At 39.9% G+C, this 25487-nt stretch overlaps 1 protein-coding gene across 36 annotated transcripts in view; it reads right to left on the reverse strand.

Moving 5' to 3' along the window:
- RBFOX2 (RNA binding fox-1 homolog 2) overlaps positions 1-25487 on the reverse strand; it is a 287551-nt gene that overhangs the window by 153233 nt on the left and 108831 nt on the right. For 5 of the 36 annotated variants that reach the window (XM_078339606.1, XM_078339601.1, XM_078339617.1 and 2 more), the window contains one exon: positions 5741-5798. The exons of the other annotated variants lie outside the window; for them this stretch is intronic. In XM_078339606.1, coding sequence (XP_078195732.1) covers positions 5741-5755 — 15 coding nt within the window. In that variant the 5' untranslated portion in view covers positions 5756-5798. Of the gene's footprint in view, positions 1-5740; positions 5799-25487 lie in introns of those variants that run through there. 36 annotated transcript variants of the gene reach the window in all.

The raw sequence follows: 25487 nt of genomic DNA on the forward strand, positions 1-25487 counted from the left end.
AAAGTTACCCAAAGTACCAAATCTAAAACCAAACCCATGATCCCTTTCATCTTCCCTCCTACAAAAAACCCTGGTCCTCTTCCAAATTATAACATCCTGTCAGTTTTCCCTTCTGAATCTCTCATACAGTTCTGCTTCCCTCTAGCCCATTCTATCATGTCATTCCCTGTCACTCTTATAGACAATCACCTAATTTCTCTCTGAGCTTTTACTCTCCTCTAATCTGCGTAGGCATCTTTTGAAAAAACAAATCTAATTATAAACGTCACTTCACCCTACTCCCAATCCCACTTACAATCTTTTAATGGCTTTTCAGGGTCAAATACCTATCACAGTATCTGATCTTAAATGTTATCTGAACTGAGCCATTGTCTACATTTTGTGGTAACTCAATTTACTATTAAATCTAGTTCTCTAATTGTGTAGATGAATTAGAGTGGCAAAATAGTAATTAAAAAGCACTAAATGACTAACATGAAACCTGAATAATAAGGCATTGTTATTACCTTATTTTTGCTTCACACAAAAGAACTTCCAGGAAACTCTCACAGATTATCTCAATAATCTCTTGGTCCCATTTTAAAGATTAGGAAACAAGCTCAGATACACTGACAAATGTCACAACTAAAACCCAAAACTGTATCTGTTGACTTACAGTCTGTGATTCCCAAGTTTTATGATAGAGCCATCAGTTACTACTTCATTTCTAAAATAACTGATATGTATTTATAAGATTATTCCGTGAATGTTCCTAAGAATATATCTTTTTCATAACATGAAAAATCAAGATATACACAATTAAGTAACTGTCTCAAGTAACTAAGGGTGATGAAAACAGAATTCAGGTTTCCTTATTTTCATTACTCTAGCCTTGTTCCATACTTAACAGTAGTACAGGTAGTGCCCCCTCATCTGTGGGAAATATGTTCCAAGACCCCCAAGCAGATGCCTGAAACTTTGGGTAGCACTGAATTCTATGTATACCATGTTTTCTTCCTATACATATACACTATACATATGATAAAGTTTAATTTGCAAATTAGGCATAGTAAGAGATTAGCAGTAACTAATAATAAAATTGAATAATTATGCTACAATAAAAGTTACACAAATGTGGTTTCTTTCTCTCTCTCAAAATATCATAATACTTTTGGACTGTGATTGGCCTCAGGTAACCAGACCTACAGAAAATGAAGCCATGGATAAGGGGGACTACTATACTGATAAACTGGAAACCAATGAACAAATAGAAGGTTAATTGTAGCATGGCAACTTTTAGGGATGGACAAACCACAGTTCAAATTCTAACTCCAATAACTGTAAATTGTATGACTTTAGCAAATTACTGAAATATCCGGTTTCTCATCTGTAAAATGAAGATAATAGCTAACTTCCAGGTGCACTAAGGACTAAATGAAATGTTATCACTCAATAGACAGTTTAAAAACAACAACAAGACAACAACAGCTTCTCCCACAAGAAGACAGTGTAAAATGAAACACAAGCCATCCTCTTTTATGTTTGTTTGTTTGTTTTTTGAGATGGTGTTTTGCTCTTGTTGCCCAGGCTGGAGTGCAATGGTGCAATCTCGGCTCACTGTACCCTGCACCTCCCGGGTTCAAGAAAGTCTTTTGCTTCAAGAGCAGCTGGGATTACAGGCCTGTGCCACCACACCCGGCTAATTTTGTATTTTTAGTAGAGATGGGGTTTCTTCATGCTTATCAGGCTGGTTTCAAACTCCCAACCTCAGGTGATCCACCCACCTCAACCTCCCAAAGTGCTGGGATTACAGGCATGAGCCACCGTGCCCGGCCTAAGAGTCATAGTTTTTAAAAGATGAGATTGAGTTTCCAGGTCTGACATTTACTGCTTGTCATGTGCTTCTCATGGTCGCTTTCCTCACTTGACAACAGAAAAAATGATATTTAGTCCTTAACAATGTTGTGAGGATGAACTAACACATAAAAGCACCTTCTTAATTGAATAGCATACAAAAATCATTACTACCTGTGTACACACATTCTCTACCATGGTGCTATAAATTTGTTAAGGGCACACTATGTCTTTAACCTTTAATCATCTTTGTATTTGCAACAGCTGGCTCTACCCGTTATGGGCATTCATTAAATGTTGGCTGAACTGATTTATTAAGAAAACAGAATTGATTTATGACAAAACAACAGTTCAAAATAAAATCCAGAAGTTAATCCATACAGAGTTTGAGTAAAAGAGTGCCTGGTGCCTGGGCAGCTAATACTGCTCAGACAGGGAGAGTACATCCTGTCTTATGGTAATTTAAGTTAAGTGGTCTATAATTATGTTTATTGGATATAAATTATATAATCATTAAACAAGTAAGTTCCCTCAATATAGGAATCATATCTGTCTGTCTCTTTCTCTTCCTGTTTTTGATGATGATGATGAGAGATGGACAATGAATGACACAATGAATGCTTACTGGTACTGTACACCCCCCCAAAAAAAAAAGTTTACCACAAACAATGGGGATTTTCTCCATCAGGAGGCAACCTTAACAAGGGCTCCCAAGCCATGAGTACTTAACACACAAATTAAGAGAAAAAATATTTTAGAGAAAACTAGTTTGTGTTTATCAAAGTTCTCCCTATATGAATTCAAAGATACCCTCAACATGATAGAGAAAACACTTTGGAGTTGTGAGTAGTCTGCCTATGCAAATGTTCAAAGCAAAAAGTTGGCTTGTCCTAGTTATCTACTGAGTAACTATTGTGTGCCACCTCATTATGTTAAGTATGTTTCATAGATTATCTTAAATCTTTACAAAAATCCTGAGTGCCACTATTTTCCCTATATGACAAGTGAAACTAAGGTTCAGAGAGGTTAAGTAACCTGTTAACAGTCATACACTTGGAAATGGCAGAGGTGGGATTTAGACCTAGTCAAGTTTCTGAAACCTATATTCTCTTCACCACCTCATGCAGCCGACTGACATTACCCAATTCACTAAAAAAGAGGATTACTCAACAAGAAAACGGGGAGGAAATCTGCCAAAGAAGCATAGACAGAGGTAGCATTCTATCTCAGAGTTCTAGACACACAGGGAGCAAATTAATAAGCTGCATCTAAATACACAAAAGAAAATGCTTGGATAAGTTATAACTTTTTTTTTTCTGAGACGGAGTTTCGCTGTTGTTACCCAGACTGGAGTGCAATGGCACAATCTCAGCTCACCGCAACCTCCGCCTTCTGGGTTCAAGCAATTAATTCTCCTGCCTCAGCCTCCTCAGTAGCTGGGACTACAGGTGCGCACCACCATGCCCAGCTAATTTTTGTATTTTAAATAGAGATGGGGTTTCACCATGTTGACCAGGATGGTCTCGATCTCTTGACCTCGTGATCTACCCGCCTCGGCCTCCCAAAGTGCTGGGATTATAGGCGTGAGCCACCGCGCCCAGCCAAGTTATAACTTTTACTCTTCAATTCTACAGGTTCTAAAAATGTCCATCTGCATCAATTCAGAGGTACTGACAACTGAACATCGTTCAGTAATTTTTCTAGAATACTCAGAAAGAATGCCTCTGACCCATTACTGGTACCAAACCAAACGTGCAATGGAGGTGATATATGTATGTATGACGGTTTTCTCTGTTTGCCTGGACCTAAACATCCTTGCAGAATTGGGTATCTTCCAGGCATATCTACTGCTAAAATTCACTTCACAGAATTTCAGAATCAGAAGAGGTTCAGTTCAATTATCTTACGGATGTGGAAACTGACTCTCAGAACAGTTAAATGACTGCTGAAAGTCAAACGGCTTGGTACGGGCTAAACCTACACTAAAACTCCCATCTCTTATTTCTAGTCCACAGCAGCTCCTCTGTGCCTCGCACTAAATGCTTGACCACCTAGGTTTTCTTCTACGGATCTGGGTATTCAGCTATAGCTCCTCTGCACATCCTCGATGAAGTAAACAAAGGTGTGGGGCACTGGGCTAGATGATACAAATAATAAAAGAAAGAGAGAGCCGACCTGCTTTTTGCCCTTTAGGCAGTGCTACCCAAACCTTCAGGTGTCATGGCACACACAGGAAATACCGTTTATAGCACAAAGTGATAAACAAATTAGGGTGCACATGATCAAAGTGACCAGGGGACTCCCAAGCCCAGCTGGCTGCTCCAAGGGTTGTAGGGTATAGTACCCTTGGCATATTTTTATCTCAATCTGGCATGTGGCATTGGTAGGGAAGCTCTGTTCTGGGGTATGTAAAAAGAATTGAGATAAATACACAAATAACTGTAACATGAGCACAAAGGAAATAACTAAGGAGACTGTCACTGTCTGCTTTCATCAAACATAAGTGAGTGAAAATGAGATTAATTCAACTGGCTTCCTTTCATAACTCCTCTTCCAAACAAATCTAAAGACAGAACAGTCCATCGTTTGGGTCAACAGGGCTGATCAATTCCAACCACAAGGCTGCAAAGATCCTGCACAAATGTCTAGTTTACAGGGAGGCAAAAACTACTTAATTCACATTAGTGTGTCAGAAAAGTTCTGAGCTCTTACAAATACTACAAAAAAAAAAAATCAACAGAGGAGAGAAAATATTTCAAGGTCATATTCAAACATGAAGGGAGAAGCAGGAAAAGCAGCCCCCTCCCAACACACACACACACATACATATACATATACATCTTCTGTGAACAAGTTCCATCACAGCAAACTCAGTTAAAATTTCCTTTCTGATATTTATAAATTTAGACTGTGTTAGCCAAGTAGGTTCCTGCAATTCCAGACATCTGGGCCGAAGGGCAAAGGGCAAAGGGAAACTTTCAAAAAGCTGACTAGTAGACAACGGCATCACGTCTAGTAAGCTCCCTTAGCAACACACAACAGCTGTTTGCTCAAGAGACATACTGCCATCTTTGCAACGAACTATAAGATGTTCTTGTCTAACAACTAAAAATTGCAGGCAAGGGCAGGGGGATGGTTTCTGTATTATTTCCCCTGACATTCCTCTAAAAGTAATCACATTTCATAATTTACAAACTTCTCCAGTCCCAGGAAATTTTCTTCCATCCCAAACTACAATGCTACAATTAACAGTATATTACAATAATAGAAGATTGTATATTCCTGGTAAATATAAAATGCTTTATAACATCTGATTATTAATTACTATTCTAACTGCTCCAGACTTGATTTCTAACTATGGGCAAGTCACTCTTTGTGACTTAATTACTTTCCTCATACAATTTTAATAACAGTAGTGAGTGACCTACTTCACAAGAATGTTGTGAAATAAAAATTATTAGATAAAAACTTATGAAAGCTTATTCCTAATTAATAATCATGCCACCTACTGGCTCTCAATATGTAAAGGCATGGCTTATCAAGGTCACTACCCACAAAACAGAACACAAGTTGATCCTGACCCACCAAGAAGACTGCAGTTCCTGAAGCAACTAGCTCACTTCACCTGCCCCACTTGCCTTCTCCAAACCCACCAAGCCCAGGGGATGGTACTGCGAAGGGAGTTCAGCCCTTGCGCCTAAGTCTGACAAGATAAACAACATAAGGGGAGGGAAAAAAACAATGTCACAATCACTGCTAGGTTTTAAAAACCCAACACCTTGGAACAGAAGGGGATGTGGCAGTCTGTGCTCTGTGGGGAGGCCATTTGTGCAAGAGCAGAATCTCACAGCTTTCCACTCCTTATATGTGCAAGTGCAAACCCTCACCCACAGCACTCTGTACTCACCCAGAGGTACATCATGTCAGATCGGGCTGCTCAAACTCAGCGGTCAGTCGATCCTGGACTGCAAAAAGGCACTTCAGTGAACCGTAGGAAAGAAGATGCCAGAACTGGGGGGAGGGGAGGCAAGGGTTCAAGGTGGGGAGAAACCCCCCAAAATCCTTAAAAAAAGACTGGTCTCCTCCCCCCTCCTCTCCAACTGACTGTTCTGTTGTTCTCTCTCCTCCCCTCTCACCCTCCCTCTGTCCCTCCCTCTCCCTCTCCCTTTCTTTCTCTCTCTCTCTCTCTCTCTCTCTCTCTCTCTCTCTCTCTCTCTGGGAGTTCCCAGTCCTGAGTTTCTGAACTAGAGTGTACAGCACACTCTCTGTATTTGCCTTCAGGGAATCTCTCTCTGTAATGCTACTTCTAGAAACACAATCACCACTCACAAAGATTATTGCAAAAGACAGGGATGGGTGGGGTCAGTAATAAACCACCAGCACCAGTTTCTAGTGCTAGATATAAATTAGTTTAAGATGAGTTCTTTAAACATGAATGAAACAATCAAAAAACTCTGCTCTCTAAGATCAGGGTGAGTGAGCCAAGCTTCCCCTATGCTCCAATTCTGGAGCCTCTTGCAGAAGCCAAGCACGCACACAGAACCTGCTCAGAGCCCACATTCCTTTGACACAATGTCTGCTTGACAACACTATTCTTTGTCATTTCACCACCAATAATTCTCAATCTTACAAGATTTTAAAACACAGGAAAACTTAGATATAAAACTGAATAGGCTTTTCATCTTTTTTATTACTATTGCCCTAGTTCAGATCAACATGACCTAGCTTCTGAAAGAGTCAAGTGGATCATGAGCTCCTAGCATGATACAGACACTTTACTAACCACACAGACAGGCTAAGGTACACAGCCTGGCTTTAAATTCTAGATCTAGAAGACTATCGTGATGGCCTGGGGAAATTTTCCAACCTGCCCAGGCTTCTGTTTCAACCAAAAAATAGGTGTAATACTTGTTTTGGAGGTGCCGTGATGATGCAACTATGTAAACCATCTGCCATGTTCCTGGTGACCACCAGGATTTCTAATTTCTAATTTTAGTTCAGTTCAAACATTTATTAAGTGCCTCCTATATGCCAAGCAAGTTTCATTCATTACACCCAGTGGTGAACAAGTATCAAATAACCTATCCTAATCGTTTTTATTCAGAAAACAATAGAATTATTCCCCACATTCTAATGCTAATACCAGTGCCCATGCTTGGTCCCTGATTCCCTGACCCATTTTTCCATGTTCAAATCCAAAAGCACAACCCAGTGATGAATGAGCTCCTTTCTCTGTGAGGCCAGTTGTTTGTAACATGACATTGACCACCTCTGCAGGCTACTACTCCAATCGTATCTCCTTTCCACGTCTTCCAGGGTGGAGATCTAACATCTTGTCTTGGCTCATCTATTTTTGGCCATGGAGTCTTTTGCATAAGTACCTGGCACACAGTAGGTGCACAAAACATTCTCAAAGGGTAATATGTTTTGAGGAATATTCCACTCCTTCCACTCATTAAAGAAAAAATAAAACAAAATAAAAAGCAAACAAAAACCACCTTCCAGCTGCCTCAGGGTTTGATTCCCCCTCAAGACATGTTGAAACAGCTCCTTTCTCTTTATATAAAATCTCCAAGTAAGGTCTACAAGTCTCACACTCAAAGTAGGCCCCATGCAGGTACTTTGACTCTCCCTAGTTAATACTTCCCACTATATGTGCTCTGGGCTTAATTATCTGCCATAGTGGGGTTTCTTTCTCTTAGGGTAGAAACAGAATCACTTTTCCTTTACTTCCACACTAAACACATGCTTTCCACGGAAGAGCCTTTTCTCTCCGCCCACTTTAAACTCCCAGCTCATTTAAAGTTGGAGAGGTGGAGCAGGTATTCATCTTGGCCTCACCCAAACCTTTTCTTTTTCTTTACATAAAACCTCTCTGCTTCTTCTGAAGGCAAGATTACCACATTTCTAGTACAAAAGAGGAGTAAGAACTTCTAAGCCTGAAACTAAGACAGCCTATTTTCTAAATAAAAAAGGAAAATTAATCTTGACTTTCCACAAACTATAACTTAGACTCTTTTATATGTCCATAATCAGTTTTTATATACAACTTTCCTCTCTAGTTTCACAGCTTCTGCCCTAAATCTTAAGTCAGATCCCCTATACTATACTCTAAATAACTATATTAAAATTACAGTGATAAGAGATTAGTTTTTCAAACCCTTTGAAGAGTCTTATTATTACTGACTCTCATTCATTCTTTTTTTTTTTTTTTTTTTTTTTTTGAGACAGGGTCTCATTCTGTAGTCCAGGCTGGAGTGCAGTGGTGTGATCTTGGCTTATCGCAACCTCTGCCTCCCAGGCTCAAGCAATCCTCCCACCTCAGCCTCTAGAGTAGCTGGGACCACAGGTGCACACCACCATGCCTGGCTAATTTTTCTGTATTTTTGGTAGAGACGGGGTTTCACTATGTTGCCCAGGTTGGTCTCAAACTCCTGACCTCAAGCAATCCACCTGCCTGGGCCTCCCAAAGTGTAGGATTACAGGCATAAGCCACTATGCCCAGCCGGCAGTCATTCATTCTTAACCAAGTATCAATAAAATAAATACAATGAAATTTTGGATCTTCATACTATAACTTTATAGTGTTATCTTTTAATCAAGTTTGAGATAGGATAAAGATAAAAGACATATCCTGCAGCAAAGCAGGAGAAAAATACTGAGAAAAGAAACCCTCAAAATAAACAAAGAAAAGTTTAAATGTCACAAAAACTCTGAAAGTAGCTCTAAAATTCCTACAGATGGAACCATTATAAACTTATTTGGAACTACAGGAAGGCTTGTAAATTCCTACTATAAACGCATCCATTCCTTTTCTGATCATAATCTATAAAATTAGGCAGTCAGTCTGGTCCACCAACTCTTCTGGTATGTTTCCTTTATGAATACATACAAAAACCAAAAACTCACAGGGAAGCTAAGCTATCTTTTTTATTCATACTCCTGCATGTTCACATTTTTCTACCTTCAAAAAAAAAAAAAAAAGAAAGAAAGAAAAGAAGAAAAGAAAGGGAAACAAAGTGGTAGGAGAAAAAAAGATTTCTTTCCAATTATCGAAGTCAAATAAGGAAAGTTACGCTTTATAGCTATGTACAATCCACATTAAGAGACAAGAAGGTGTAAAAACTCCACACTATAAAGAGACTCTAAAAAGAATCGCAATCTTATACACAGAAATTAAGATGAATACATATTTCATTCTATCAGGAGAGTATGTTATCAGACTATGTGACTGTACTCTGAAGCTTATCAGCCTATCTATTAATTCAGAGGAGAAAATTCATCAATTTGAGCATTAAAGAAACCCTTCTAAGGAGGGCCCACAGAGGAAGTTTCTGGCATGCTTGCTTCTGAGAGAAAAATCAGATAATCTGGAACAGCAATATAGGTATTGTCAATAATTCTAGCCTTGCATCCTGAATTCCTACTTCTCAAAAATGCTGGATTTTGCAATGTGAAGAGTATGGTGGGCAGAAAGTATGCAGAGCCACATTTTAGATTCTCTGCCTCTGACTCCAATAATTCAAGAGGCTACTTGTTTTTGTTGTTGTTTGTTTGTTTTTGAGATGGAGTGTTGCTCTGTGGCCCAGCCTGGAGTGCAGTGGCATGATCTCTGCTCACTGCAACCTCTAACTCCCAGGTTCAAGTGATTCTCCTGCCTCAGCCTCCCAAGTAGCTGGGATTACACGTGCGTATCACCATACCAGGCTATTTTTTGTGTTTTTTAGTAGAGAAGGGGTTTCATCATGTTTGGCCAGGATGGGAGGCTACTTGTTTTATATGAGTTTCTCTCTGGTTATAAGAAGATAGTGGGGAGAAGTAGGTATACCTGGGGAGCCAGCACTATTTTTCAAAAATGTACCTGAGAAATCAGGCACTGAAAATTTTTCAAATGACATCTGAGGCAACCCTCTATACATAATTTATATTCCTATCACTTTCTGGACTGGTAGAGACAACGCAGACTCACCATAGCAACACTAAGCTAGAGAAATGAGATGTATGAGTATTGTCTATGAATCTGACTTAAAAACAAAAAATTGAAAGAATGAGGCTCTTTTTCTCTCACTTCCTCTCAGCTTAAAATAGCAGGGATTCCCACAGGGCAATCTCTAATAGAATTCTGCTACTCAAATGTGACATGTGGACCAGCATCAGCAGAATGAGCATCAACTGGAAGCTCCTTAGATTTGAAGAATCTCAGGCCCCAGCCTAGATATACAAACTCAAAATCAAATTATAGCAAAAGCCCCAGGTAATTCTCAGGCACACTGAAATCTGAAAAGCTGGTCTAGAGGGAAGCAGTGGCCACATGCAGCAGCAGTGACTCATGGGAAAAGGGTAGTTATGGTTGCCACTTTCCAGTTAGGGAATGTAAACTACTGTGGAAGACAAAAGAGGGAACATTCCTCTCCTACTTGCTGATTTCAGTGTAAAACCACCACCAACTACTATTTACTCAGAGCATATTATGTACCACAACTATGCATACATTATCACACTGCATCTTCACAATATCTCTGTAAGATAGGCCCTATTATCTTTTTCACTTAGGCCCAAAGTGGTTACAGAACACACTCATGGTCTCACAGCTAGTGAATAAAGGGACAAAAAGTTCAACACTAGTTTTTAAGACTCCAAGATCTTTCCACTAAAACATACTTATTCACTGAGGAAATTGAACAAGACTGGAAAAAAATCACTGAAAAACTTACCTTGGATATAACCTTGCACTCTTATCTCTGCCATAAATAACACATGAAGCCAGATGTGGTGCTGTGGCCTATAACCCTAGTTTCTCAGGAGGCTGAGGGGGAGAGTCTGTTTGAGCCCAGAAGTTTGAGACCAGCCGGGGCAACATAGTGAGAATCTCGTCTCAAGAAAAAAGTGGAAAAACAACAACAAACGACAAATACAGGGTTTGGGAGTTGGTGTACACATACTGTACATAAGTTTCCGATGGCTGTGCACTGGCCGAAACACTGCTATTACTGATGTCATTAAGAGAATAGACCCAGAAACTTGTGTGAACGGTGGTTACTTTCTATGATGTCTAAAATAAGCTCCAGATTTATACAAGGAGAAAGGTGTCCATCTCAAAGCTAGCCTCTTAGAAAAGGCAAACAGGTGATTTCTAAGAGCTCTTACTTCCAGTTATTAGGAAACCCAGAGCTACTATCCCCAAAACCGAAAACTGCATTATCTTGGCCAGGCACAATGGCTCACACCTGTAATCCCGGCACTTTGGGAGGCTGAGGCAGGTGGATCACTTGAGGTCAGGAATTCAAGAACAGCCTAGCGAACATGGTGAACCCCATCTCTGCTAAAAAGCAAGCAAACAAACAAAAAATTAGCTGGGTATGGTGGTACACCTGTAATCTCAGCTACTCAGAAGGCTGAGGCAGGAGAATCACTTGAATCCTGGAGGCAGAGGTTGCAGTGAGTTGAGACTGCACCACTGCACTCCAGTCTGGGCAACAGAGTGAGACTCTGTGGAAAGAAAGAAAGGAAACGGTGTGGGGAGAGGGGAGGAGCAGGCAGGGGTTGGGGAGGACAAACGAATGAACAAGAAAACTGCACTATCCTAAGAGATCTTTTTTCCCTTATGTTTCAGTTATACTCTCAAATAACTTCCCTTACTTCTAACTAACTTGCTCTAGTATCCCCTCCACTACAATTTTTGACTTCATGAAGTCCTCCCATCTCAACCACTTTTTCATTATCCACCTACTCTTGTTCTGCACCTCCTTTGTCCAACTTTGATGCCGTGTCCATAATTATAATCTCACCCTTGCAAATACCCTCAATCATTTGTCCTCTCCATCACTGCCACCTGACAAAACTCCAATCCTGGTTAAATGCAATTATCTGCATTTTCTAGTGCCTATGCCCAATCAGCTGAAGGTTGCTGGAGAAAAATCACATAACCAAGCTGACTGACCTCACTATGTAATTATGATCACAAACCTCAAATGGACACTCAATGATGCCTAGTAATCCTACCAAAGCTACCCTTGTAAATTTTCCTACTCCCCAAAATGACTATTCTTGCTTCTCCTCAAACCTCCTTCATTTGCTCTTCACTACTCACTCTCAGCTAATTTTCTTCTCTTATTTTTTTAACTGTTGTTTTGAGACAGGATCCCACTCTGTCACCCAGGCTGGAGTGCAGTGGCACAATCATGATTCACTGCAGCCTTGACCTCCTGGGGCAAACTATTCTCCCGATTCAGCCTCCCAAGTGGCTGGAACTACAAGCACATGCCACCACGCTCAGCTAATAAAAAAAAAAAATGTAGAGAAGAGGTAGGTCTTGCTTTGTTGCCCAGACTAGTCTTGAACTCCTGGGTTCAAGCAATCCTGCCCCAGCCTCCCAAAATGCTGGGATTACAGCCATAAGCCACTACACACAACCTCTTAGCTAATTTTCTATCTAAATTGTCACTTTAAATGAGAAGCATTCAGACAATCTCTTATCACTAAATCTAATGTCTTATAATAAGTAAATGACTAAATGAACCCTAATTTTTTCAATTCTCCTTTGACCCCTCATCTTCCTTCAGCTACCTGCTATTTCCCTGCTCACTACTTCAGCATAAATAATCTTGAAAAAGTTGTTGTCTATACCTGTCTCAGTTTCTTCACCCCTCATTTTCTTCAATCTACTCAAAACAAAGTTTCCAAGCCCTCCACTCCTTTAAATCAACTTATCAAGGTCTACTACTTCCATTTTATCTGACCTCTTAGCAGGATTCAACAAAGCTGACAACTTACTTAAACACGCTCTTCTTCTAGCTTCTGATACACTACGATGTCGCTATTTTTGTTATTGTTTTTCATGCATCACCGGTTATTCTGTTTCAGTATTTCTTTATAGCTTCTCCTCTGACAAACCTCTAAAAGGACAGTGTTCTTTGGAGTTCATCCTGAGTCATCTTCTCTCTTTGAGTTGTCTCATCCATTCCCATCACTTCAAATACCATCAACATGTTAATAACTACCAAGTTATATCCTTAGCAGAGACCTCGTCCCATGCTCCAATATGACTACTCAGCTGTCACACAAGCATGTCCAATTCAACATGCCCAAATTTGGGTCTTTAATTCTCCACCATCACCACCCTACTACTCGGGTGGTTGAGTCACAAGAATTGCTTGAACCTAAAAGGCTGCAATGAACTGAGATCATGCCACTGCACCTGGGTGACAGAATGAGACTCAGTCTCAAAAAAAAAAAAAAAAAATCCCAAAACAGAAAACAAAACTCATTCTGTACCATTTGAATTTCCATTTCCAACAAACTAATCAATTTTGGAAAAAAAACTCAAAGTTGAACTTAAAATGGAAACTGCAATGATCTTTGTCATTATCTTGTATTATTTAGCTTTAAAAAAAAATCTTTGCATAAAGGTATATACATTTCAAGAAAAAAACATCTTGTTAGAAAACATCGGCCAGGCGCGGTGGCTCAAGCCTGTAATCCCAGCACTTTGGGAGGCCAAGGCGGGTGGATCACTAGGTCAAGAGATGGAGACCATCCTGGTCAACATGGTGAAACCCCGTCTCTACTAAAGATACAAAAAATTAGCTGGGCATGGTGGCCCGTGCCTGTAATCCCAGCTACTGGGGAGGCTGAGGCAGGAGAATTGCCTGAACCCAGGAGGCGGAGGTTGCAGTGAGCCGAGATCGCGCCATTGCACTCCATCCTGGGTAACAAGAGCGAAACTCCATCTCAAAAAAAAAAGAAAAGAAAACATGGCAAAGACTGGTTGAAAATATCCCAGGAAAGCTGCAGAATGGTATTCTATACCATGTGGGAGATAAGGTTGGGTCACTCTGATAGGCCCTGGAACTGAGAATGCTAGTGGCTTCCCAATATCCTGTCTTCCCTTCTTCCTTACTAGCAAAACCCCAGTTTTCATTTTAGCACATTACTATACATACTCTCCCCAGAAAAGCACTGCATCTTCCATCCTCCACTACAGTTAGGTATGGCCCTAAGACTAATTCTGACCAATGAGATATAAGCAAAAATGTTACATAGAATTTCCTGGAAGTTTTCTTAAGCAGGGGGAAGGGGAACCCCCCTCTTTTCTTCCTCAAACTGCTTTGTGGAAAGGGGAAAATGATGGCTGGAGGATAGCAATCATCTAGGCCCATCCTACAGTTAGGGAAGCAAACAGCAGTAAGGATCCTAGATCCTTAGTCACCACAGAGCACCATATCACCCTGGACTGCCTAATTCCAGACTTCTTTTTTATGAAAGACTAATGAATCTCTCTCTTAAGACTCTTTGTTGGGAGGAGGAGACTGTTACATGCTAAACTTAATCCTAAATGTTTTCAACAACAAAAATTAGAACTCAATATTTTTTTTCCTTTTTTTTTTTTTAAAGACAGGCTCTCGCTCTGTTGCTCAGGGTGGAGTGCAGTGTCGTGATCTAGGCTCGCTGCAACCTTCACCTCCCAGATTCAAGTGATTCTTTTGCTCAGCCTCGCAAGTAGTTGGGATTACAAGCACCAATCACTGTGCCCAGCTAATTTTTGTATACTTAGTGGAGACAGGTTTTTTGCCATGTTGGCCAGGCTGATCTCGAACTTCTGACCTCAAGGGATCTGCCTGCCTCAACCTCCCAAAATGCTGGAATTACAGGTGTGAGCCACCATGCCTGGCCCAAAACTCAATTTCACTTGAAACAACAGAAAGCTTTATGCACATCAACAGTGTGCAAATTTAATGACTAAAACAGAGATTATCGAAGAATCTCGAAATGTCTAGGCAGGAAGTTTAGGCCAAAAAGTCAATTGGTGTATCATTCTGATTAACTATCCATAACTATTCCACATTAGAATGATAGAAATAAAATTTTAATCATTCTTGAATTCATAATGAGAAAAAGTCAAATATGTATACTCTCAGTTTCTTCATCTGAAAAATGGAGTAATGCCTACATTACAGACATGTTGTCAAACTCAAATAGAGAACTCTTCTTCAACTTACAATGGGATTTTGTCCTTATAAACTCATCAGTTGAAAATACAGTAAGTCAAAAATGCATTTCACACCTAACCTACCAAACATCATCGCTTAGCCTAGCCTACCTTAAACATTCTCAGAACACTTATATTAGGTTACAGTTGAGCAAAATCATTTAATGCGATGCCTATAAAGTGTTGAATATGTCATGTAATTTACTGAATATTATAACAAAAGTGAAAAAATGGATGCTCGGACGGTTTCTACTGAATGAATATTGGTTTCTACTGAATGTGTATTGCTTTTCTACCACTGTAAAGTCAGAAAACTGTTAAGTCAAACCATTCTAAGTTGTGGATAGTTCAACATCTATATGTTAAACTATTCGTAAACAGAGCATTATATACTATCATTATCATTACTATTACCACCACAATAGCCCACTGGTAAATATGAGTAGTAAAACAAAAAAGATTGGATGAAAGCTATTACATAAGGTAGAAACTTGGGTTTGGGGCTCAAGGAATTGAGTAAACTTGTCAAGCCTCTTTCACCAAATTTCTGATCTTGCTGTCTTTCAGAAAATCATTATATCAGGCTTGGTGCAGTGGCTCATGCTTCTAGTTGCAGCTACTTAAGAGGCCAAGAGAGCATCACTTGGGACCAGGAGTTTGAGACTAGACTAAGCAACACAGCAAAACCCAGTCTCTTAAACATAAATATATATAAAAAATATAAATTACATCAGGAATTTCAGTTTCCTTCTTTAAAGTATGGGGGAAAGAAGGGAGTTGAGAGGTTGTAAGGGGAGAAAAAGAACAACAGTTGTAAAAGGCTTCAAGTAATTAGGAAGCCAGATACATATAAAATACATAGCCCTGTTCTAGAATTTTACAGGTTGTCAAAAAGTAGTACAAGTTTAAAAGTACTACTAGCAATATTTTTCTTCATTGAAAAGAAAAATACTAAATACAAATATAGTTTCTACTTAGTATGCAACAATCTATCATTAAAAGGACAATGTCATCCAGAAATAAGGATAACATGTGAGTCCCCCTGTTGGAGTGCAATGGCACAATCTCAGCTCACTGCAACCTCTGCCTCCCGGATTCTAAGCGATTCTCCTGCCTCAGCCTCCCGAGTAGCTGGGATTAAAGGCACATGCCACAAATCTGGCTATTTTTTTTGTATTTTTAGTAGAGACAGGTTTTCCCATGTTGGCCAGACTGGTCTCAAACTCCTGACCTCAGGTGATCTGCCCACCTTGGCCTCCCAAAGTGTTAGAATTATAGGGGTGAGCCACCATGCCCAGCCTTACTTTCTTTTTAGGCCGAAAAGGAAGATAATTTTTAACCTGTACATAAAGGCATAAACAATACAAATGGAATCTATTTGAATAATCATATTATAAATACTTACTTAATTTCAACAAAGTCATGGGTTTTTGCTCTTTAAACAAAATATACCTGAATCTCTTTAATTTTTGTACCTAAAAATGATTTATCTTCTCCAGAATGTGTTTAAAGTTTGAAAAAAAAGCCAATGAAGTCACTTCTTGAAGCCATTAACTCATCTTTGACACTACTTCTGGTGACTTTAATACACACACACACACATTGTACATGAGTCATACTGGTGCTGTGTCGTTCAATTCATTATATTTTGGGAAGTAATCTATGGTCAAATTAACTTTGAGAAACATGCTTTAAGCAATTTTACTGTTTGCCCAATTTGAGATTTTTGCATTCTAACAGAATACTTAAATTAATATATGCCTCTTTTTTTTTTTTTTTTTACAAATTTCACATATACTCATAGGAAGAAAACAAGCTATACAGGGGTGTCAGAGATTAGCTAGCTGACAGGCAGACAGATGCCAAGAATGTGCTCCACAATTTAAAGGGCTACAATCAGGATAACAGAAGTGTGAGAAACAGACTCAGACAGCTTAAGGGTTTTTGTTTCCCAAAAGGAATAGCAATGAAGAGATACCATTGCCCATTTGTACACCTTTCTGTTCTGAACAGCCATATGCAAGCTGTTTTGCTAGTGAGAGTCCCGGAGAATTAGAACTACTTCTACTTCCCTGGGTGATTCACTTGTAATGCCAACTTGAGCCTGAATGCATGCGAAGGAGTTTGAGGGTCTTTTGAACTAGCAGAAAAAGCTGAAATAACATTATTTTCTGAGAAGGTAATCTATTTTAATCCATACAAATCCACTGGGCTAGACCATTCTATCCCTTATCTAAGCAATGGTTGCAACATCAAAGTGTTCCTAAAAGTTAGTACATGCCAAAGTCTATAAACTTATTTTCAGGCTATGACTTTACTTTTAATAAGATAAATGAGTGCCATGGGAATTATTTTAATTATTTCTGAAATTGTTTATTTTTTAGTAAATATAATAGTCCCCCACCCCACCCCACATGGAAAGCTACAACCATGCCAACACTTTTCTAGGAGGAGATAAAACCCTATTTATAGACCTATCAGTTGCTCCTCCCTAACACAGTTTCCACTTTAGGCCTGATACGACCTCCTGTGACTTCTCTGGTCTCTAACAATGTTCCTTTCATCCTGAAGTTTCCCACATTTATCTTTATCTCTACGGGTACTTAAGTTAAGCTACTATGGGCTGGGAGAAGGGAGAAGGAAGAATCTCCTTTTTAAAAGTCATCTCCTACAGAAGAGTTTTAGGTAGATTTCAGGAACTTAAAAAACGAAAGACAGGAGTTCTTAACCTGGTGGGCTTTTTTGAAAGAGAACCTCATAAATATTCAATAATCATCAGGAATACTGCTACACAGTAATCAATGCATATGGAAAATGGACATGGCAATAAGGGCTACTGGTGTCTTAAATCGGTGTCTGATTTATCTTGATGTTTTCCAACTTTTAAAACCCCAACAAGAGTAAAGGTATTTCAATATAGAGGATACTACATTCTCTAATCAAGGAAGCCAAAATATAAATAAATAAGAAATTGTTCCTAAAAATTATGATCTCAGGGATTAATTTATTATTACCAGTGTTGTTTACATTAGCTACTGGTATTTTTACACTCTTCACTTAAAATGCTAATTGGTGGAATCTCCCTTCCCAATCTCTGCCTATGGCTCCATCAACAATTCTACAAGATGTAAGTACCTTACTCTAATGCAATGAGCCATTTTCCATTTCCTTTCACTAGCAGTGGCATTACCCATATCCCATCTTATCCCAGCCCTTCCCCACTCCATACTCTGGATAAAATTTTTAATAAGCCCTGTTTTTACTGCTCCAGCAAATCATAACGCCTTTCATCTCTGAATCCTAGTAACATTTGCTGTCACTGGTTTACTCATTTTTTTTTTTTTTTTTTGGAGACGGAGTTTTCGCTCTTGTTACCCAGGCTGGAGTGCAATGGCGAGATCTCGGCTCACTGCAACCTCCGCCTCCTGGGTTCAGGCAATTCTCCTGCCTCAGCCTCCTGAGTAGCTGGGATTACAGGCACGCACCACCATGCCCAGCTAATTTTTTGTATCTTTAGTAGAGACGGGGGTTTCACCATGTTGACCAGGATGGTCTCGATCTCTTGACCTCGTGATTCACCCGCCTCGGCCTCCCAAAGTGCTGGGATTACAGGCGTGAGCCACCGCGCCCGGCCACTCATTTTTTTTTAAAATCTTAAATATACACTTCTTTTTTGTTAATTCCATATTTGTAGGTCTTGTATCCTGAACGAGACTGCAAATTCTACTCAATTGTAAACACCTAGTAGGAAATGACACATCTTACTCATCTCAGCATCACCAGTGTCATTCCAAGTGACTGATATATAACAGGCACATAATAAACATTATGAAAATATTTGCTAAGGTGATCTGGATGGCAGAAACAGTGTACTGTGCATAATTCTCTTATATGTATCTCTCAAGAGCACACCGCATAAACATTATGTGCGATAGTGCTAAATCACAAGAAATTCCTGAACAGAGGAAAAGTATGAGCATTAATTAATGCCAACCCATCTTTCATTAGATTCCTATTACCATTCACTGGAGCTAAAAGAGATAGTGAACACAGGATGTGCCAAGTGATGGAGCAAACAATAACATTTCCTCACCCCAAGAAAATTCTTCCACCTTTTCCATCTACCAATCTTACTTATCCTTTAAGGCCTACCTCTTCCTGTTCACCCCAATTCACAGTGAAATCCCCTAACTCTCCAGTACCTGAGGATGAGTAGCTATTTATCATTTTCACTTACAACAAGGTACGGATCTAAACTTTAACAAAAATAATATGAAATAAACACCAGTGAAAGTTGCCTGATTACAAAAGTTGGCAAACACCAGGAAATACTTCTCTTAATTTTTTTTCAGTTATTAATATTATCATATAAAATGTATTTCCCATTTTAAAAGAAGACATATGGGTTTTCTGGGGTGATCTGAGCTGATGCATGAGCATAGATGATCAAATATAACTCTCAAGATCATGCCCCAGAGGCAGCATGGCACTGAAGAACAAAGTTAGGTTTGAAAGTGAAACAACAGACCTACAATCAAATTGCCAAATCACCATTCATTAGCAGTGACCTTGAGCAAGTACTTTAACTCTTCTTAACCTGTTTTGTCATCTACAAATGCAGAATTCAGATAAAAATTAGAAATAATGTACATAAAACACCTAGGCCAGTACTCCTCTTAATAAATTTCACTTGTTAATGGTTTTGGCTACTGTCATTTTTCTTAGCCTACAACAAATGACAGAAAATGATTTATTGGTAAATCTGACATTTTTAGGCTTCTACTGTAATTTTTTAAAAATTGGAAACAATAAAATATCAGTAAGAACTCACCTTAAAAAAGTTACTTTCTCTGTGAATTTAAGAGTAAACCCTAGCCGGATACAGTGGCTGACACCTATAATCCCATACTTTGGGGAGGAGGAGGCAGGAAGGAAGATTGCTTGAGTCCAAGAGTTCAAGACCAGCTTGAGTAACATAGTGAGACCCTGTCTCTATTTTTAAAAAGTAAAATCTGCATGAAGAGAAACACAAAGTGCTCTGTTGGGTAAGATTGGGCATTAAATAAGATGGCTAGGATACAAGCAAAAAATAAAGCTCTTTAAGGGAGTGTCTAACAGTGTGTGTGTGTGTGTGTGTGTGTGTGTGTGTCCTGTTATTTATTTATATATATATATATATAATCATAGTGATATTGTGTGTGTGTGTGTGCGTGTGTGTGTAGAGAGGGGTAGGAGTAAACCGTGTGTGTGTGCATATAACACACACACACACACACACACACACACGGTTTACTCCTACCTGGAATTTCTATGATATCCATAAATCTATAGCTATATGGATCCATATCTATAAATCTATATATATAATTTATAGATATGGATCTATGTTTCTATGATCTCTATATCTGTAAATCTATATATCTATATATCTATATATATATATATCCATTTTCTCCTTTCCCTTTCCCTATCATTGTGCATAAAGAGAATCAAGTCCAAAAAGAGAAAATAACTTTTCCAAGGTTACGATACTAGTTACTGGAAGACCTGGGGCTAAAAACCAGTTCCTTCAAGTTCAATGCAATGCACCTTGCCTCAATTGGAACAATCCCTTAGGGATGGGCTCTGAGAGGAGATGCAAACAAGAAAACAAGCTAACTGCAAGGTCCGCCATTCCCTGTGATTCAGATACCTAAGAGTTAAACATTCAGTCTCAGCTAAGGCTCCGGAATTGGCTGACTCCTTAGGCACTGAAATCCATTCCTTTACGTGATTGGTTGGTTCCCAAAGGGGTGGGGAAGAGGAAAAGGGAGAGGAATGTCACCCGATCCCCACGGGTAAACAACAGCAAGAGCATCTGCTCAGGTTTTCAACTAAATCTGTGAAATATTTCTTAACACTTGACCACCAAACTTGAAAAACTATAATTTTTGACCTCAATCAAAAAGGTTGTTGTGTAATGACTAGATCCTTAGTAATGCAACGTGGACAAATAAATGCAAAAGGACTGTTTAATATTTCTCTAGCACAAAATCAGTACCCAATGCTGTGTGCTCTAAGGCGCTTGAAATCGACACCGCCACCAACCCTCCTCCCCGCTGACCATTACAGAGAAAAACCAGCCTGCTTGCTTCTTTCCTACCATTTCACTCAAACTCTGCCATTTCAGAAACATGACAGGACTACACAATCACATTCTCTCCTCTGAGCCACATCCTTTAAGAGAAGCCCCATCGTCTTGTAACTCTCTGTAATTATGTTAGCACACATGTGCAGGGCAGAGAGAAGGGAGGGTTTGGAGAGAGAGAAACCCAATACCCTGCCAAATCCATTGGGAAGTCTGCCCAAGTTATTAATCCAGGACGGGGCCACTTAACTAAATTAGTTGAGGCAATGCCCTTCAATCCTAGCTAGATTCTTTCCCCAGGGGCAAATGCAGAAAGGGTCTGCCTCCTCAAAATCTTATTATCCCAAACAACTGTTTTTTTCTTCAGAAGTTTCTCTCTCCCATTTCAAAGCTATATATAAAATACTTCTGTTTTATGCAGAGAATCAGAGAGGTAGCCGCTCTCCCTGAGTACACTACAGGGACTCCACATGACTGGTCAGTAAGGAGCTGCTGAAAAGTGCATTCCCTTTGTTCTTACAACCACAACAAAATTTAATTTGATTTAATTTTTTTTTTTTTTTTTTTTTCTTTTTGAAACTGAGTCTCACTCTGTCACCCAGGCTGGAGTGCAATGGTGTGATCTCTACTTACTGCAACCTCTGCCTCCCGGGTTCAAGAGACTCTCTTGTATTCTGAGTAGCTGGGATTTCAGGCGCACACCACCATGCCCGGCTAATTCTTGTATTTTCAGTAGAGACAGGTTTCACCATGTTGGTCAGGCTTGTCTCGAATTCCTGACCTCGTGATCTGCTTGCCTTGGCCTCTCAATACAAGGAAATTTTAAAGTCCCAATTATGTAAACCAGGGTGAGAGATGAAGGACTAAAATTAAACCAAAGAGAAAACCTCCTGCAGAATGACTAAAACCTTAAGTCCTTTTACAACCTGAGTCAGTACAGGAATCAGCTCTAGTTCACCTTAATAGTCCCAGAAACCAAGAAGAAGCCATACCCTCTCCCAGGTCCACCCTGGAATTGAAAACAATCTGAAACTGCTGGACAGATCATCTCTCGGAAACTGAGTAGACTGCAAATGACCTGAAACCACTCTACACTCACTCAAAGAGCAAAGATTCCTCAATACTGAGCACAAGCAAATCACCTCCAGGAAATAAGTGGCAGAGGCTCCTTATGTCACCTATTTGTCTCTATTCTTTCGAACCAAAGCCAAATTTAATCTAAATCATGTTACTAATGCCCTGTGCTAACACAGATGTCTCATTTATAAATCCTAGAGAACCTAAATGACTTAGCTCTCTTTCACAGTAATGCTCAGCAAATTAACTACTCACAGAGGTTCAGTATGGTTATTAAAAACACAGGCTTTAATATCAAGCCAACCTAGATTTAAATCCCTGTTCTACCACTTTCCAGCTCTATGACTTACATTTCTTTAAGGCCCAGTTTCTTCACTAGTAAAATATGGCTTCTACCATCCACCTTATAGAAAGAATGGGCATTTGTTTGTTTATTTGTTTGTGACAGGGTCTCACTCCATTGCCCAGGTTGGCGTGCAGTGTCAGCTCACTGAAGCCTCTGCCCCTCGGATTCAAGCAATCCTCATGCCTCAGTAGTTGGGATTGCAGGCATGGGCCACCACACCCGGCTAATTTTTGTATTTTTAGTAGAGACGGGGTTTCGCCATGTTGGCCAAGCCAGTCTTTAACGCTCAACCTCCCAAAGGGATGGGATTACAGGCATGAGCCACACCGCCCAGCCGGGAGAGTGGTTGTTAATAGTAATGAGGAGTGGGCCAGGCATGGTGGCTCACACCTGTAATCCCAGCACTTTGGGAGGCTAAGGCAGGTGGATCACCTGAGGTCAGAAGTTCGAGACCAGCCCGGCCATCATGATGAAACACTGTCTCTACGAAAAATATAAAAATTAGCCGGGAATGGTAGTTGATGCCTGTAATCCCAGCTACCAGGGAGGCTGAAGCAGGAGGATCACTTGAGCCCAGGAGGCAGAGGTTGCAGCAATCGAAGATCATGCCACTGTACTCCAGCCTGGGTGACAGAGATAGACACCATCTGAAAAATTTTTTTTTAAAAAAAGAGTAATGAAAAGTGGATGGTATGTGCATATGTGCATCAGCATAGTAGTTGATGTATAGCAAGCATTCGGTACATAGTAGCTGGTACTATAAGTTATTATTAAGGACCACAAAACAACTTCTATAAAGGAATAACACAGCCATCTGACAACCTTATTAGCATTCCTGCACCTTACCCATCCCATCATAGAGTGGTAAACAGCATGAGAATGTCAAAAATTATTTAATGACTATATTGAGCAACTGCTAGGTGACAGGGGAAAAGGAGTGAAAGATACGACCTCTCCCTGTAAAGGAGCTCATGTGGGTAGGAAAAGACACAACAAAAAAGAAGGGGAGGAAGAGAAAGTACAGAAAAGCGTCTCAGTATGGAAATACTACCTAGCTTAAGTGTTCCACTGTGAAGGGGCTGGGTTTAGATCTTAAAAATGCCAGACCCAAATACCAGCAGTTAGGGTCATGGTGCAGGAAAAATGTCAGAAAGCAAGGCCCATTCTGGGGTTCTATACACTAAGAATGAGGAAAGGGACCGTGAAAATGCATAGTAAGGGAAGGATTTTTATGTTTTCTCTTCATACTACACTAGGCAAAAATTATACCACGCATAGAGCTGACAACCATGATCAAACATTTTCAAGATGGAACTACAAGATGACTGCTTGTGAGGTCAGTGTAACAGTACTTTTTTTTTTTTTTAAGCAAATAAACATGGGGCTCTCAAGGAATTATAATCAGGTAGTCAAGAAGATACTCAGTGGACACAGTGCACTGTGCGGGAGGCTGGGGGAAGGGGAGCCAGAAGGGGCTGGGTTCTATGAGTCAGTGGCATGCAAACTCACAAACCAGTGCTCTTACTCTCTCTCATAAATTTTCATCATCACAATTGCAATCTGTCAAACTCTCATATACACCGTAAAGCCTGCACTGTTGATGGAGTACAGGAGGGCTTGGCCACTCCTTGGTCATGACAGTACATGTCCATCAGGAAACAGTACTGCTCTGGGAAAAAAAGCACTCAACTGAGAACGAAGGCTCAATATCACAGACTGTTATGCTGCTAGCAAGAGCTGTAAGAAAATAAGACTATGGCTTTGATAGGTCATCTAACTTCTATGGAACTCAATTTCCCAAGATGTAAAACAGGGGTGATATGATTAAATCTGACATTCAGTGGCTCAGGAACTGAGGGCCAAGCTGACATCCTCTACCCAGAGTTCTTGTTTCAGTGTTAGGGCTGACATGCCAAAGGGCCAGAGTATCAAGACAAGTGATCACAATTCACTCTCTAAACTAGACTGAAAGTTCTGGCAAAGTACAAAGCCATCCACAACATTTCTGGTGTACAAATTTAAAAGACTTATGTCCTAACCCATACCACTCATTTTATGAAGGTATCTCTGTTCCTTGGAGATTAAATCAAGAAAGCAAGCAACAGGAATCAACAGAAGAGTAAAGTCACCCAGCACCCGGAAGGGTACATTGTTTACTTGCTAAAGGAGCCCTCCAACCCGTACAGCTGAGAAAGACATATGGGGAGACCCTAGAGTCAGCATTCATTCCAAAAGCACAGTAATGATGGTTGCTATTTCTGCTTAATAGGTCAGGACCTCAAAAATGAGTGTCCTCTCCACTGGACGAATCATATAGTCAGAAATAATCATACAAATGCCAACACTCAACAAACTGGCATTAGAGAGGACTCTCTGGGGACCCAGAGCTGTAGTAACTGAGGGAAATGTATCCAGATTAGATCAGCAAAGGCCTCTCTAGTTCCCCATGAGGTATTATTGTAGGGGGCAATGGCGCTGGCCAACACACAAGATTTACACAATGAGCTCCCTGAATACTGCACGTGTTCGGGTCAAAAGAGCTGTCACTCTGCTACAAACAATTCATGAAGCAGCAGATGCCAACTGTCCTATCACCTAGGCCTTTAGCTGCAATTTCTCAAGAAAGCCTGATAGGTTTGGTTTTCATAGTAGTCACCTATTCCTCCCATTTTAAATGAAGAAAAATAATCCTTATTTATTGTCTCATTCTCTTCACCTTTCTTTTTCCAACATAAAAACATGTTTTCCCACCATAAAAAAAAGTAAATAAGATGTAGTATATCCACATAATGAAATATTCTTTAGCAATTAAAAAATGAAATACTGCTATAACATAGATTATGCTACTATGTGAAAACATTATGCTAAGTGAAAGAAGCCAGACACAAGGGACCACATATTGTATTGAGTCTATTTATACAAACTGTATACAGAATAGGCAAATCTGTAGAGACAGAAAGTAGAGACCAGTGGTTGCATAGGGCTTGGGAAGTAGCGGGCATAGAGGAATTAAGAAGTGATGATTGGCTGGGAGCAGTGGCTCATGCCTGTAATCCCAGCAAATTCAGAGGCTGAGGCGGGTGGATCACTTGAGGTCAGGAGTTCAAGACCAGCCT

The sequence above is a fragment of the Callithrix jacchus genome, chromosome 1 (genome assembly GCF_049354715.1).
Source record: "Callithrix jacchus isolate 240 chromosome 1, calJac240_pri, whole genome shotgun sequence".
Lineage (NCBI taxonomy): Eukaryota > Metazoa > Chordata > Mammalia > Primates > Cebidae > Callithrix > Callithrix jacchus.